Source organism: Opisthorchis viverrini (genome assembly GCF_000715545.1).
Source record: "Opisthorchis viverrini unplaced genomic scaffold opera_v5_558, whole genome shotgun sequence".
Lineage (NCBI taxonomy): Eukaryota > Metazoa > Platyhelminthes > Trematoda > Opisthorchiida > Opisthorchiidae > Opisthorchis > Opisthorchis viverrini.
Genome location: NW_008752213.1, coordinates 64,547 through 80,612, shown reverse-complemented (window position 1 = coordinate 80,612; position 16,066 = coordinate 64,547). Strand labels below are relative to the sequence as shown.

Here is a 16,066-nt window from a genome sequence, read left to right as displayed (position 1 = left end):
TCCAAGGAGTTTCGAAACCGCGACCAGTGGTTTGAACATGTAACTGTTCGACCAAGAGCGACTGATAACACTGTCCTTAACTCGCATTTAATTAAATATATATGAGTATAAATAATTACAGTCGTAACCATTAACCTGATCCGCAGCAAATCGTCAGGTCCATGGTCTGGAGTTATTCGGTACGCCGAAATAGTGACCCTGACCATGATAATCGATCAAGAACTTGTCTCTCGGGGCACTCCTGCGATCTATAAGCAGTGTGTGTTGAGGAGTGCGGTGTGAGGAGATTTGGTGTTGAGAAGTGTTTTAAGGCTGTATTATCCTTATCGTAAATCAGAACTGTGGACCTCCAAGGAGTTTCGAACCCGCGACCAGTGGTTTGAACATGTAACTGTTCGACCAAGAGCGACTGATAACACTGTCCTTACTTAACTCGCAGACAGGATATCGCGCCACTCACCTTTCACTCACGGAAACCACATCGCGTGGTCCCACTGACTGACCTCTGCAAGCTTCCATCCTCTTGTGAAATTCCTCTGAGCCACTTCCAGACTGGTGGTAATGTGAGGAGATTTGGTGGGATGGGCACTACTGATGATTCCCAGTAGGATGAAACAACTGTACAGTGCCTCGCGTTGCTAGCGTAGGTTGGATCCACTTACAAGACGAGTTCTCAATGGAAAAGGGAAATCCTCAATCACTAGGGGTATGCTCGCAGTCACTGATAATTGAAGACGTAGGAAGTACAGCCGTAAACTGATAGAACCTTGAATCTGAAATAATCGTACCAGGTATTTACGTTGGCCTCGTCTCGTAAAGTAGCGCACTAGCTCGAGATGATAACCTGTGTTTGTGTTGCGAAAGTGTTAGAATGCCGTGGCAATAGTGTTGACGCTGATTCACAGAACCACGTTTCTTCCAGATCCGTGCGACTGTCCACGGTCCTCTATCAGTTTGTCACACACTTCAGCTGCCTATTTTTCAAGTCAGATGAGGATTGCCTGGTCACCTTTTGTCTATTGTTGACATAAATCCACGATGTACTTGATGTGAGTACGTATAAAATACGGCTGCAATATCTAGGTGTTCGCTATACTCGGGAGTCAGTCGACGGAACAGGCCAGTGCGGGAACGGATGCCTGCCCACCACGCCCAAGTGAGCTTCGCATCAGACGTTTATACAGAAAGTTCCACCAGACTGTGATGTCACTAAGCCGGACGTCAAAAGTCGCGTACGTCAGCATCAAGCCGATCACATGTTGCATGTAGACGCCTCATTCATTGGGTAAATGTGACTGACACCAAGCTATGGAAGAGCATTTCATAAACGCGGTTTTTCGTTTGTATTGGCGAAAAGTTGTATCGTGGGTGACCGTCGATGGGTTACGCCTGAACTGAGCTTGTCAGACTACGTGATAAAGAGAAGACAGAAAACCTGGAGCACGGCTGTATTGTCAGGATACCATAAGCAGCTTCTGCGGAAATATATAGCATGACTAGGTGGCCAAGTATGATCATTCGCTTCTTCTTTCTGTCCAGTCATGAACATTTTCAAACCAACTCCACTGGTCGCATGCTCCTAAGTCGTGTTTGCTGAGCTGAACCAACACATCCGGAACGTGTGGCACCGATGGTGACCTTGGGGATGCGTCATTCGCTGGACATGCACTTTTCGTGTCTGGACGCTTCCTGACAGAAGACCATAATACAAGAAGACTATTGTAGCATGTTACACGGACTCAGTCCACATTGCGGTCTCTGCATCCTTGTCAGGTTGCAAACCCTTACTTTTGTCGGCGGCAGAGTTTATACAGAAAGTTCCACCAGACTGTGATGTCATTAAGCCGGACGTCAAAAGTCGCGTACGTCAGCATCAAGCCGATCACATGTTGCATGTAGACGCCTCATTCATTGGGTAAATGTGACACCAAGCTATGGAAGAGCATTTCAGAAACGCGGTTTTTCGTTTGTATTGGCGAAAAGTTGTATCGTGGGTGACCGTCGATGGGTTACGCCTGAACTGAGCTTGTCAGACTACGTGATAAAGAGAAGACAGAAAACCTGGAGCACGGCTGTATTGTCAGGATACCATAAACAGCTTCTGCGGAAATATATAGCATGACTAGGTGGCCAAGTATGATCATTCGCTTCTTCTTTCTGTCCAGTCATGAACATTTTCAAACCAACTCCACTGGTCGCATGCTCCTAAGTCGTGTTTGCTGAGCTGAACCAACACATCCGGAACGTGTGGCACCGATGGTGACCTTGGGGATGCGTCATTCGCTGGACATGTACTTTTCGTGTCTGGACGCTTCCTGACAGAAGACCATAATACAAGAAGACTATTGTAGCATGTTACACGGACTCAGTCCACATTGCGGTCTCTGCATCCTTGTCAGGTTGCAAACCCTTACTTTTGTCGGCGGCAGAATTGGGACTTCTTCAGTTCTTTGAAAATTAGCTTCTCAGAACTGCAGGCCATGTGCGCTGGTCGCTCACCGAAGTCAATAATACTCATTCTGTCGGTTTCTATACGATCTTTTCGAGTGTGTATATTAATAGTTCTGGTTTGGTGGGATGAAATCACCCGTTTTTATACTTTATAAAAAGGACCTTAGTGACCTTGGGGCAGTAAATAATGAGTGCCAACAGTGGCTTTGATTCTCATTAGCATAGTTGTCATTATTCTTACTATTTTATACTTATTGATGATGCACTAGCTCTGAAACCAACGGCGTGTGGCTTACGTTACCACGCTAAATTTACAGCAAGATATGGTCACATCGAAATGCATCACATCGCACCATGATCACTGCTCATCACAGAGACCTAGCGAGCTACGTCAGATGACGCTTCGGTTGCTGGTATCCATTGTTAACTGAATCCTACATACTGACCATGAAGAGTTATGAACGTTTGCACAAATGCCGTCAACTAGCAGATTGTCCTGAAAGCACCTGTCCTTGAACGATCCACCTGCATTTGTTAGTTATGTCATAACCCGCCTACCTGGTGTGCTTTTTCAGACCATTCCTAATAAGTCAACAGGATCAGTTTAAATAATCAGTTTCGGCCTTCTAAACACATGACCTAGCTGGGGTAACCGACGCAGCTCTACTGACCCAAACGCAGCCAGACTCCTGTCCGTTATCTTTTCAAAATATTAGAACGACAGACAGAAGCCTCCATCCCTCTGATTCGCTGTAGAGTTTCTACCTCAACCGGGCTTCCACCTTTACCCTCATTGCTTGATAATGAGAGATAAAAAAGGAATCAAGACGGGATTTCTTATTTTTCTCCGAAAGCTTTTTCAGACTGAATCCTTCAGTCTTGGAATTTGAGCGTCCGACATGTGATTCTAGAATTTCAACACCGTCGAAATAATCGCACCGATCCTCCAGGTGTTCTGCCCACTACATTGGTTTGGAAATGTTTTATAGGCATCCATCATAGACCGCGAAAATTTCGCTGACCTTCACAATCTTGTTTAATCCAAAGCTATTTTCGCATGTCGGTCTTTTATTTATTTTCCAACTTTTGATCAAGTGTTGTTTTAGTCAACTGATTTTCCTACATTCCATCAACAGATTCAAAAATGAGGTGAAAATGATTTATCACCGCAATTCATGATCCTGGACTCTTTTGTGTTTCAGGACGAAGCAATCGACAGGTCTGGAAACACTCACTCCTAAACTCTTTGAAGAATCGATCAACAACAATAACATAACGACTTCATACTATAAATGTATCCATTTCCGAGCTCTGTAGAACGATCCAGTCAGCAAGGTGTTCGCGTATGAAGCAAACAGTTTACCTTGCTTGCTTCGAAACCCGCCATTTCGTTAATGTAGCGTAATCGACAATCGACTTTGAATTTCACTATTATTTTATCGATTACTTGCCACAGGCCACCATTCACACTGGCCCTAATTTGTATGAACGAGTGACCTTTGTGCAGCAAATTCGGCTTTCGAGACGTCACAAGCTGGAGATTCACCTAAGTTTCCGTTTTTCAACACCAATTTTTGAGTGAGTATTTTGCTCCAAACTAGGTAAAAGTACTCCAGAGTACTTGATCAATTTTAACAAGAAACCAGGTTCAAGTGCGGTCTAACTCACTATTGGATAGCATTTAGAAGAAGCTACCGAGTTTTCTTCAAATAACGGCTTTGATAATTGAAATTCAACACCTGGTGTACATTAGGAAGGATAGGTGCGAAATCTACGTGAGTCGGGTATAGGTTGTAAGGTTACTTCACACCCACACTCGCCTACAAGACACATCTGGGCCGCACCTTTACAAGTTTACCCATCTCTGTGATTAACTGAGGCCAAAAGCATCGAGCTGATACAAACAGCTCTCAACCTCCGTCTATCCGCTAAATCTAACTCAAATAAAAGTTATTCAGCTTTCTTACTCAAGGTAAACGATGACCGTACTGGTGAAAAAACGACAGAAGTTACGGGGAAACCGAAGAAGTCAAATGGAGTCATCTAACGCGGAACGGTTAGCTAACAGTCATTATCATCATCCTCATTTGCAGCACAACATTAGTGATCACCGCAGATGCTTCACTGCCATATGTCTTCTTAGTTGTAAGTGTCGTGGTTGTATGTGGGCTGGGGGGTACTGCATGGGTGACCAGACCTAGATAGGAGAGTGATTAGGATACTCAACCAAAGCCTTCGGCTCAGAATCCTGACGGCAAGGCAGCGGTGTATGACGGGACGTACAGGTGTATTGCCATTTTTATAGAACAGGTCTTCGCACACGTTCCAGCCATCAACCTGTAGGACGAACAGGCTGTGTTGGTCAGCCCTGCAACCCGTGACCAAGGATTCCAAGGATTCTGCGAGGGTCGCGTAGACACCCCCAGCATAGCTAACTGGGTCACGGAGACACACAGTCTGTCACACCAGGGTAGATTCAGCCTCATCGTGACAGCTTAGCTAAGGTTAGACAAGGGACAACACTGCTCAACTGTTTGTACCCAAGACTGTTTAGAACAGAAGTTCATCCGAGTGATGTCGGCTTAGTTCAAAATGATGAAGCGACCGGAGGATGGAATGCGTTTACACTATGAACCCCGACTGGGCTTTCCGAATAATGCATTTTCATGCATTTTCAGCTATTTAGGGAGTCGGCACACCTCGGTCTAGTTCTGAGGAGTATCCAAGCAGTGGTCCAGGTCACACAAACGAACTGGGTTCAAGTTTTTAACCTTGGTGTTGTGCGGCTTTGTTGGATCGTCAGTAGTCAAACGTTACGATTGGCTCTGACCATTCTGAACTCGGATCTCTCCTTGTACCGTGAGTCTTCTGTCCAAGGTCGCTACACAAATCGTTCATACCACCGCATAATTCAGTAGGCGTTAGCACTGAGAAACATGCCCAGTAACAATGCTTGATTGTTGTAGTAGATTTTGTCTGCAACCCCGTTATATATTCAGTATAAAATGGCGCCGACAAATGTATGCCACATCATGAGATGAAGTTGACAGAGAAAGGAAGAAAGGGACGACTTCTGCTCACACAACCGAAACATGTAGTCCAAAAAATGGTCGACAACCTTGACGATTTGCTTTAGACTGTGTTTGGTTCCTTCGCTCGCCGAGTACATTGGAAACTTCGTTTACAGTCCTGGCCAGAAAGGAGGCTGTGAAACACGCTGAGACCCCTTGTCGGTTGGACTGGTTAGAATAGAATTTCTATCACATATGAGCAAGTTAGAAGTTGTCGCACCACTGACATGTGTGCAGTGAACGTGTGGATACAAGCAAGCAGAAGAAGGCGTTTGTCGTGAGCCAATAGAATTTAGAGAGGGACAAAAGAAGGCATATAAATGAAGTGGCGCTTATAAAAACTATGAGTGACACGTCAACAGTGTCCCAGGGGTCCAAACCACTGAGCGTGACGGATCAGGATCAGGTGTTATTGTTACTGCCTTTTGGGACGATGGAGACATTTTGGGAAGGTCAGATATGGAATCTTCTCGCAATGTTCATCCTTCATCACATCGTTTTTTTTTCAAAAAATAACATGGAATTGCAGCTTATCCGAATCCGTTTCGCAACCTATTTATCACACTTCCGATTCCAAAAGATTACCAACTTCCGATCGCATTCGATAAAAACATATTTCGAGAGATTGTATATTCACCATAATCACCGGGGCAAGAAGTATGCTTACGAAACGTCGCTAAAAATGGTCTGACCATATGACTACTTCAGGTTTTATTTAGCCCAAATCACGTGATTCATGTACAGACAAGCATGAAGTTGTTCACTGAATGGCTATATGCAGGGGCGGTAAACCACTCGTCTGGTGAAAAGTTCAACTGTTCGACTGTACTTTTATCCCAATTTCGGTAAAGTTCACGCCACCCGAACACGTTCAAAACATGGCAGCTCATCCACTGAGGTGTTCAACGACCACAACGTAAGCCACATTCCACCTTCTTAGATGAACCCATCTTACGCAAGCCTAAATAGCGGCTTCACGGTTTGCGGTGGTGAACCACACTTAAATGTCAAGTGCTCCTCAGTGATGGGAAAGTCGGAAGTGATTGGGAACAGTTGTCCATCGTTTTTAGGTTTCCCACATGAATTTCACTGAATACACAGAGGACTTTACTTGTGGGTGTTATTCTGAACAACAGTTAGAACAGTGCACAGGAAGCGATAGGAAATATTTTTCTCATTTTCTTCTGTCACAGATGTGCATTCCGAAAGAACTCGTTTTTTATGAGCAACCGGACAGCTCTTACGTTGCCGCTTTATTTACGTCAACCAAATTTTTCACTGACCGATGCGGTAATATTTACCCAGCGGAGCAGTGTCCAAATGGTATCAGGTCAACAAAACTGAGAAATGGATTTTTAATCAAGCCAATTTTTTGGTCGCTGAGCTGGGCCAATCCGAGCACAATTCAAAGATTCAATCAATAGGATCACTCAGTGGGACAACCAATCACAGTCGAAGGTCAACCTCAGAAGCATCAACACCACTAGTCAACATATACCCAAAAGCCCGGCTAGGTTTCCTCACAACCTATTGATGATGTCACCACAACTGATGATGACAGTGGGAAATAAAACTGCCAAGCTCAGCTAAAAAGCCGACCACCAACTGCGCAATCTGAGCTACAGCCAGATATGTACCGCTGATGTGTTCCAGTAACAACGAAACCGCTGCACAGCGCTTCTCCATATACAAGTAATACTGCTTGTACGGTAACAAGATTTTAATCTCGCTTATTGAAAAAGGGATATCATGTGAGGGTTGGCTTTGACGTAGGTCCCTTCCAAATCAAGAAGCCAATGATTCACAGCTAGAACAGGAAACGGAATTACAATCGTTCACCATTATTTAGTGTTAAATTTCTTCCAAAGAAAAACCATCCTTCGAGAGAGACCAAATAGCCCCTTCGCTCTGACGTCCCCTCCTCGGTTGGATGGATAAATCACCAGGTATTTCTACTTGGAGACTTTTTCAGTAAATATTGATTACTTTAGTAGTGGTTAATGAAACTGGCTTGCAATGAATTCTTGATAGTGCAGTCTTAATATATCTTTAAGCTGACGTTCGCTGTTTTTTGCATAACAATAAATGCTGGATTCCCCAGATTCAGACCATCCGAAATGAGTTTGACGAGCCAGGCAAAGATAGCTCATTGGTGCACTGACTTTGTTCGGCTTCATTCTGATCTTCATCAGACGCTATGGATAGTTTTCCGAACCCTACCGTTCAGTTTGGACTGAGGTAAAAGCCGCAAGAGAGCGGCATCCATTGTTCAATGCCATGTGGTTGCATACCTGCGGTGAAACCAAGGTTGATCGTGCTTCTTGCATTAGTGTTTTTGTACGTTTCATTGTGGTTCTATTCCTTAATATTTAAGACACTTTCAAGGAGAACACCGAGCACCAGAAAACATTGGACCAGATATTGACCCATACAACAGGTGCATAGCTCTGTAACGCAGTTGAAACTCGACTGTATCTGCATGCACGTCTATCACATGAGCTTATGTGTGTCTCTCCCTCTCTCTCTCTCCCTATTGCAGGTACCACGAACGAGCCACCAGGAGCCCCCGACAGGAAAGAGTAGCCTGCTTGTACATTCCCCTGATCGACCTTGACCTATCTTTGTACCCCTGACTTCCGATTTCGGTTGAATACACGTGTGTTGTTGCCACGCTCCGGTGTTCTTCCCTGTGTCACCCGACTTGTGCGAATGTGTGCTGTGTATACCGTGTGGATTCACTAATACCAGTCCGTATATCTGCACATTTCAGAACCTACGTGTGCCATCACTACATCTCGAACGTCGAATACCGCTGACTTCCTGAAGTCCCACGCTACAGCTCTCTTCCCAATTCCCCCACTTAACAGTCCACCGACAGTGCTGGATTTATGCACCAATTTATCAGCTCCCGCCTCTAATGCGCGGCTACCTACCCCAGCTCCCCGAATCATCGGTGGACGAAACTGTGACAGCTACAACCACTGTAAGACAAGTATGCGGTTATTACAACGGACAGTGATGATGATGATGATGCTTACCGTTGTCAACCGAACACTACTCATAAAGTTGCTGAAAAGTCTGAGAGGTCATTACAGATTTCACTCTTCTTGGGATCTATTAGGTGGATATCGTCCTCAACCAAAATAGGGCTAAAGAGAGTTACACAATCCTTTGCAAATTCGCTTGATTTTAAGTAGAATAAACTGAACGTCAGCTACATCACTTGTTCAAATTGACCTACTTAAACCGAACGTTTTGCGAGCATGAAACCTCATTTTCACCGTGACTGATTTTCAAGATATCCAAGTGTTTCTCCATCTGGATGAGACTCCCGTGAAATTAAACAAGCACTATATGGCTTCAAATATAATGTTCACAAATGATCGGTTAGGATCGGAGAGGTGATAACGTGGAAGGACATGTGGAGTCCGGACATAAGGTCTCCGGAACGTGGCGTTTCCCGACAAGATAACTTGTTCATTGATCCTGACAATAAGAAGCCAGGGATCTTGAGAGTTTTGGGTCAGCGGCGTGCCCCTGAGAACGTGGTGCGAGAGAAAAAGACGAACCGTAAAAAACGGTATGGAGAACGAAGACAGTATGAGTAGACCCATAATAAAAACCAACGCCAACTGTTAACCCCCTCACCATGACTACCGCGGACTACAGGATGCAACAGTTACAGCGACATTGAGAAGACGCTGGCTTCTGAAGTACATCGTGAAGAACAATGGTCAGGCAACTTAAAACCATGTAGGAATACGAATACCTTAAGCATTGGATTCTCGTCCAACTCACAGAAGACTCTTTGATGTAGGTCAACCAGAGGTTCTGTCTGAATTTACTACCTGGAGTGGAGTGAGTGGAGTGGAGTGGAGTGGAGTGGAGTGGAGTGGAGTGGAGTGGAGTGGAGTGGAGTGGAGTGGAGTGGAGTGGAGTGGAGTGGAGTGGAGTGGAGTGGAGTGGAGTGGAGTGGAGTGGAGTGGAGTGGAGTGGAGTGGAGTGGAGTGGAGTGGAGTGGAGTGGAGTGGAGTGGAGTGGAGTGGAGTGGAGTGGAGTGGAGTGGAGTGGAGTGGAGTGGAGTGGAGTGGAGTGGAGTGGAGTGGAGTGGAGTGGAGTGGAGTGGAGTGGAGTGGAGTGGAGTGGAGTGGAGTGGAGTGGAGTGGAGTGGAGTGGAGTGGAGTGGAGTGGAGTGGAGTGGAGTGGAGTGGAGTGGAGTGGAGTGGAGTGGAGTGGAGTGGAGTGGAGTGGAGTGGAGTGGAGTGGAGTGGAGTGGAGTGGAGTGGAGTGGAGTGGAGTGGAGTGGAGTGGAGTGGAGTGGAGTGGAGTGGAGTGGAGTGGAGTGGAGTGGAGTGGAGTGGAGTGGAGTGGAGTGGAGTGGAGTGGAGTGGAGTGGAGTGGAGTGGAGTGGAGTGGAGTGGAGTGGAGTGGAGTGGAGTGGAGTGGAGTGGAGTGGAGTGGAGTGGAGTGGAGTGGAGTGGAGTGGAGTGGAGTGGAGTGGAGTGGAGTGGAGTGGAGTGGAGTGGAGTGGAGTGGAGTGGAGTGGAGTGGAGTGGAGTGGAGTGGAGTGGAGTGGAGTGGAGTGGAGTGGAGTGGAGTGGAGTGGAGTGGAGTGGAGTGGAGTGGAGTGGAGTGGAGTGGAGTGGAGTGGAGTGGAGTGGAGTGGAGTGGAGTGGAGTGGAGTGGAGTGGAGTGGAGTGGAGTGGAGTGGAGTGGAGTGGAGTGGAGTGGAGTGGAGTGGAGTGGAGTGGAGTGGAGTGGAGTGGAGTGGAGTGGAGTGGAGTGGAGTGGAGTGGAGTGGAGTGGAGTGGAGTGGAGTGGAGTGGAGTGGAGTGGAGTGGAGTGGAGTGGAGTGGAGTGGAGTGGAGTGGAGTGGAGTGGAGTGGAGTGGAGTGGAGTGGAGTGGAGTGGAGTGGAGTGGAGTGGAGTGGAGTGGAGTGGAGTGGAGTGGAGTGGAGTGGAGTGGAGTGGAGTGGAGTGGAGTGGAGTGGAGTGGAGTGGAGTGGAGTGGAGTGGAGTGGAGTGGAGTGGAGTGGAGTGGAGTGGAGTGGAGTGGAGTGGAGTGGAGTGGAGTGGAGTGGAGTGGAGTGGAGTGGAGTGGAGTGGAGTGGAGTGGAATGGAGTGGAGTGGAGTGGATTGGAGTGAGTGAGTGGAGTGAGTGAGTGAGTGAGTGACAAACTGGCTGACTGACTGACTAACTCACCGACTAAATAATTGATTGACTGCCTGATTGCAATAACACATCAGTCAGCTCGCAATTTGACATACCCTCTTGTCCTCACCTTAGTCATCATCATTAACATAGAAAGCACGGTGTGCTTCCTCGTACGTAGTTTATCCATTTAAAACCAACCACGAGTGTGAACTTTCATGGTGTTTTTCTCATTTCCGGGTGAGGATATAAGGAGTGGTAACCTGACCAGGCCACAATGATTTTTCTGCGTTATTTCGCTTCACGTCAGTCCCCATGTAATTCTGCTTCACCCTATCCGCAATGCAATCTTTGCGTGAAAACTGACCCCATTTTTCACGTCGCCTCCCTTAACCCTGCAAATCAGCGAAGGACGTGGCTACAACTGACCGTTTATAAGTGTCGGCCAAACAGATATAGCAGTGGTCTATGTAATGAGTTACGCTTCCAGGTGACAAATCAAACATGCGTCATGTGTTTTCAAGTGCTATTCCATTCTCCGGAAATTGAGTGATGCCGAGTGAATGCCGTATGCTCTCTTACAGGAAAGCAGTGGGGAGCAAACGTTCATCGAAACGCACCATCACCGCAGTTTTGGGTCGATTTGATTGACAAACGATTTGTGCCCTTTTGCGAGGTTCGGGAAAGAAACTAAGGACGGTTTATATGTGTCTTCTCCTCTTCGGCTTTTCGGGATTATTTTGATTCCACTGAACGCATATTTATTTAAGTAGAACTTTACCGAATTGGAAGTGTTTCAACAAATTTATGAAGCCCATGATACTGGGGCGGGGGAGTTGATTCTCGAAGTACGTAATTTCGGAAAATGTATTCGGGCCTGGCGAATCTCCGGAATCGCTTCACTTCACGGTCCCTTTAGCCTCCCCTGACCGCAGATACTCTTGATGAGGGGATGGGTATCAGCCCAATAAAACCAAGCTAATAAACACTCAGAATAAATTTCGGGTCCATGGATTGGGACCATTACAAAAAGCCTATTGAGTATGCCGAAAACTCCATATGCCCTACAATTTAGGATGGCATTACTTAGGACCCATTTCCTTCTGAAATTTGGAGTTTCCTGACAGATTTGGGAAAGTGGATCATAGCTCAATGTTAACACACCACGAACTTGACGGGTCCCATTTCAACCGGACACAGTGTTTTAATAAATCTCTCATCACAGCTATCCATGGACAGTTTTTATGAACAAGATTTCTCGGTATACCACTACCGCCGTGCCTGACGACCTGCGCTGAAACCGTCACTCAGTTGCAGTCTGATACAACAAATGAATAGGTTTTTGCCAGAACTACAGACCCAGTGCGGTAGGCGTCGATGCATTTACAGCGTGACTTGTACGACAAGCCAGTGTCGACTCTCCCCGAATGATGTGTGTTTGTTAAGCGAAACTGTCTTTCAACATGATTGTCAAACTGTGTGCAACCTTTGCGTAACGAAAATTACAAACTGACAAGTCAATCTCTCCACCTATATGTCTTCGGAGATCAAACTGATGGCAGTCGTCTGTTTACTCGCCTTGTTAGAAATAACCTGCCTGCTACGACAATGACCCGAGCTGGAGATTTAACTTGCACGCATCGCACGTTCCAACTTCATTCATTCCAGATGAGTCAACGAAAACTTTCTACGATGCTCCACAAGTGCGATGTTTCTAGGCTCATTACTGACCTGTCAGGTCAGCATATTGACTGGAGTAGTTCACATTTTGTGTGACAAACTAAGCCAAGTCACCAGCGTTGAACTATTAGCTGTTTGTTTTTGGATGAGGTCTACGTTTGAATTGTAATCAACACACGCTGGGGCTCCTTCTCAGGCCGATTGGAAGCCCATTGGGTCTGACTCGGCAACCCATGTGTTCATAGAATGATCTTTGTCCCGATGTCTTTATGTGGAGCATCCAATCTTCGACACCAGTTTGACTCACCCTTGAGTGAGTAATCTTGTCAAACTGATGAATGCTCATTTTTATGAGGCGACACTACAGCCTGGATGTTCATACATGTTGCAGGTACTATCTACGAGAACAGTGTCATCGTGCGGGGAGAGGGAACACATAATTAGCGTGTTCACTGCATCAGCCACTTGGTGATGCCGATCTTTCAAAAGCAATAAGCTGTTTGAAGATGTTTGATCAATAGTTTTTTCATCAGCTCTGAGATCTAGGCTCATGTGTTCCGTTGTACCTTTCTTGCAGGTTTGTGAACAGTGTTGCAATCGGGTTTCCCGAAAGTTTCACGTCAGTTTTCGCCATAGCTATGACAGTCCTGTGGAACCTTGGTCGTATCCTTTTATAGCTAAGCTAGCTGAGATGGTGCCCCGGTTCACTCCATGATCGTAACATTTACAGCAACAATATTCCGATATAAGAAACGTTCACGTGGGCAATGTACGACAAAGAAGTATATTCGTTTTTAGATTATCTCAATGTTGACGGAAGTCACAGCTGGATCCAAATTGAATTTCCCTCACCAAGGACAACTTCGGTCAGTGTAGGCTAAGGGGACCGTGAAGTGAAGCGATTCCGGAGATTCGCCAGGCCCGAATACATTTTCCGAAATTACGTACTTCGAGAATCAACTCCCCCGCCCCAGTATCATGGGCTTCATAAATTTGTTGAAACACTTCCAATTCGGTAAAGTTCTACTTAAACAAATCTGCGCTCAGTGGAATCAAAATAATCCCGAAAAGCCGAAGAGGAGAAGACACATATAAACCGTCCTTAGTTTCTTTCCCGAACCTCGCAAAAGGGCACAAATCGTTTGTCAATCAAATCGACCCAAAACTGCGGTGATGGTGCGTTTCGATGAACGTTTGCTCCCCACTGCTTTCCTGTAAGAGAGCATACGGCATTCACTCGGCATCACTCAATTTCCGGAGAATGGAATAGCACTTGAAAACACATGACGCATGTTTGATTTGTGACCTGGAAGCGTAACTCATTACATAGACCACTGCTATATCTGTTTGGCCGACACTTACAAACGGTCAGTTGTAGCCACGTCCTTCGCTGATTTGCAGGGTTAAGGGAGGCGACGTGAAAAATGGGGTCAGTTTTCACGCAAAGATTGCATTGCGGATAGGGTGAAGCAGAATTACATGGGGACTGACGTGAAGCGAAATAACGCAGAAGAAACATTGTGGCCTGGCCGGGTTACCACTCCTTATATCCTCACCCGGAAATGAGAAAAACACCATCAAAGTTCACACTCGTGGTTGGTTTTAAATGGATAAACTACGTACGAGGAAGCACACCGTGCTTTCTATGTTAATGATGATGACTAAGGTGAGGACAAGAGGGTATGTCAAATTGCGAGCTGACTGATGTGTTATTGCAATCAGGCAGTCAATCAATTATTAAGTCGGTGAGTTAGTCAGTCAGTCAGCCAGTTTGTCACTCACTCACTCACTCCACTCACTCACTCACTCACTCACTCACTCACTCACTCACTCACTCACTCACTCACTCACTCACTCACTCACTCACTCACTCACTCACTCACTCACTCACTCACTCACTCCACTCACTCACTCGTTTTGCCGGAATTCGTAGAATTATGTAACGTCCAATTAAATTAACATCTTTACTCAACTATATCCTCAATATATGTTCGTTCAATTATGTTGTTGGTAATGAGTGCGGTGAGGACAAGAGGCTATGAGCAATTGCGACCTGACTGTTGTATATTTTCAGTCGGCCAGTCAATCAGTTATTTAGTCGGTCAGTCAGTCAGTCAGCCAGCCATTCGGTCTCCTGAGTGCCACTCGAAATCTGAGCTGAAGTCTGATGCAGCGGATTGATGAAGCGGGTGTTCTGTGACACAAAAATCAAATTTAAACCTGTATACGTCGACAAATTTAACTGGGTTTGTGTTCGTGATCTTTTGACAATCAGACATCAAACGTAACAATACGATGACTATTTGGCGAACTGTGATGAATAGGTAGGAGGTTTCTCCCTTCAACCAAGGATCGCGGAAGACTTCAAGCCATCAGAGTGCAGGATCGAGTAAGTGACCCACTGTTTTCGCAATTTCTGACGGGGTGTCGTCTAAATTTCATGCCAAATTCAACTTTATTTTCCATCGATCCAGAAATTTGTTTTTAGACGCGTGAGTTAAAGACCATCAGACCAAACGACTGTTCTCATCAGTATCACATTCCATCTGGGTGTTCTACCACACACTCTGCACTGAGTTTGTCGTCGATACAGTGGAATTCATGATTTGCGTCGAAACTACAAATGTGGTGACAAAGTAAAATTGAACAACTTATACTGAGTGAATTAGATTCCGTGCTGTGAGACCGATCGAGGTGCTACTTGTGTGTGCACGGCCAGAAGTCCATCCAGTTCGGATGCTCCACAGACCAAAAAGCGATAACCATCGAGTTGGAGCCTGGTAGTTCCACCATTTCATTCATGCCTTGCATGCCTGGACTCCGTTTATAGAATCTTGACCTGGTGACCGCAGCTGACGCATGTATGAATCTGTCGTGAATGTACTCAGTGCGTTTACCTCCGCGATGAATTCCTAGTCCAGAAAGACACGTTTACTCTCTGCTACCACAATGAGAAAATCAGACGAGGGATTCAATTCACTCCGGAGTGAGCTTGAAGTTTGGTGAGGTCGACAAAGTAAAATGAGGTGAGGTTGAATAAAATCTTGGATTGGGGACTTGGTCTCAACCGTCAAACTGTTAGTTATCTATAGGGCTTCGGAGCGAAATTTTCTGGATTGCACCTTCGTTCTTTTGAGGCTTTCCAATCCCGTGTATCCATTCCGTAGGAAATGTACTAAACTTGTTCGTCCTCTTGCATCCCACTTGAACCGACCACTTCAAACCTGCTTTGGGGTTTTCCATCGACAGTCCTCGTCCCAAAGAGGAAAATTCAAGAGGAACCGTAAATCAAAGGAATACTTAACGTCATTTCTTCGAAATGTTGGAACAAAATAATAAGATATGAATAGGCGCATTTTCTGTCTTTTATCAGCTGGGCTGTCCCAGAATAGAAAGAATTTTAGGTGATTCTATATCTGTCCTTGATAGGCATTTAAATGTTGTTGCAAATGGAGGCGTCTTGACTTCCCTCCAGCAATCTAAGATTCCAGTCCGGTCACCAGGAGAAGTTGCCGAATCGGTGAACAACGCCGGAGTATCGCAATGTAGGAAATAGTGAACTGGTGAATTTATGCGCACTTATGACATAGACCACATTCTTCCGACATCTGAACTGTTTTCTGCTTCCAATTAGTTTAGTGATCGACCGAAGTAGCTTCTGTGAGCGACTTTAGTTTCAAGTGAAATGGGTCTAGCTTCAGTATACTCACT

The 16,066-nt window shown here is 45.7% G+C and overlaps 2 protein-coding genes across 2 annotated transcripts in view; one reads left to right on the top strand and one right to left on the bottom strand.

Annotated features, from left to right (window-relative positions):
* Positions 1 to 16,066, bottom strand: part of T265_11686 (hypothetical protein) — a gene marked incomplete at both ends in the record, with an annotated part of 42,230 nt that overhangs the window by 2,639 nt on the left and 23,525 nt on the right. Inside the window, 2 exons of the mRNA XM_009178404.1 lie at positions 461 to 552; positions 9,321 to 10,749. Coding sequence (XP_009176668.1) covers positions 461 to 552; positions 9,321 to 10,749 — 1,521 coding nt within the window. The remainder of the gene's footprint in view (positions 1 to 460; positions 553 to 9,320; positions 10,750 to 16,066) is intronic.
* Positions 8,942 to 16,066, top strand: part of T265_11688 (hypothetical protein) — a gene marked incomplete at both ends in the record, with an annotated part of 20,540 nt that continues 13,415 nt past the window's right edge. Inside the window, 2 exons of the mRNA XM_009178406.1 lie at positions 8,942 to 9,102; positions 9,323 to 10,664. Of these exons, the coding sequence (XP_009176670.1) occupies positions 8,942 to 9,102; positions 9,323 to 10,664 (1,503 nt within the window). The remainder of the gene's footprint in view (positions 9,103 to 9,322; positions 10,665 to 16,066) is intronic.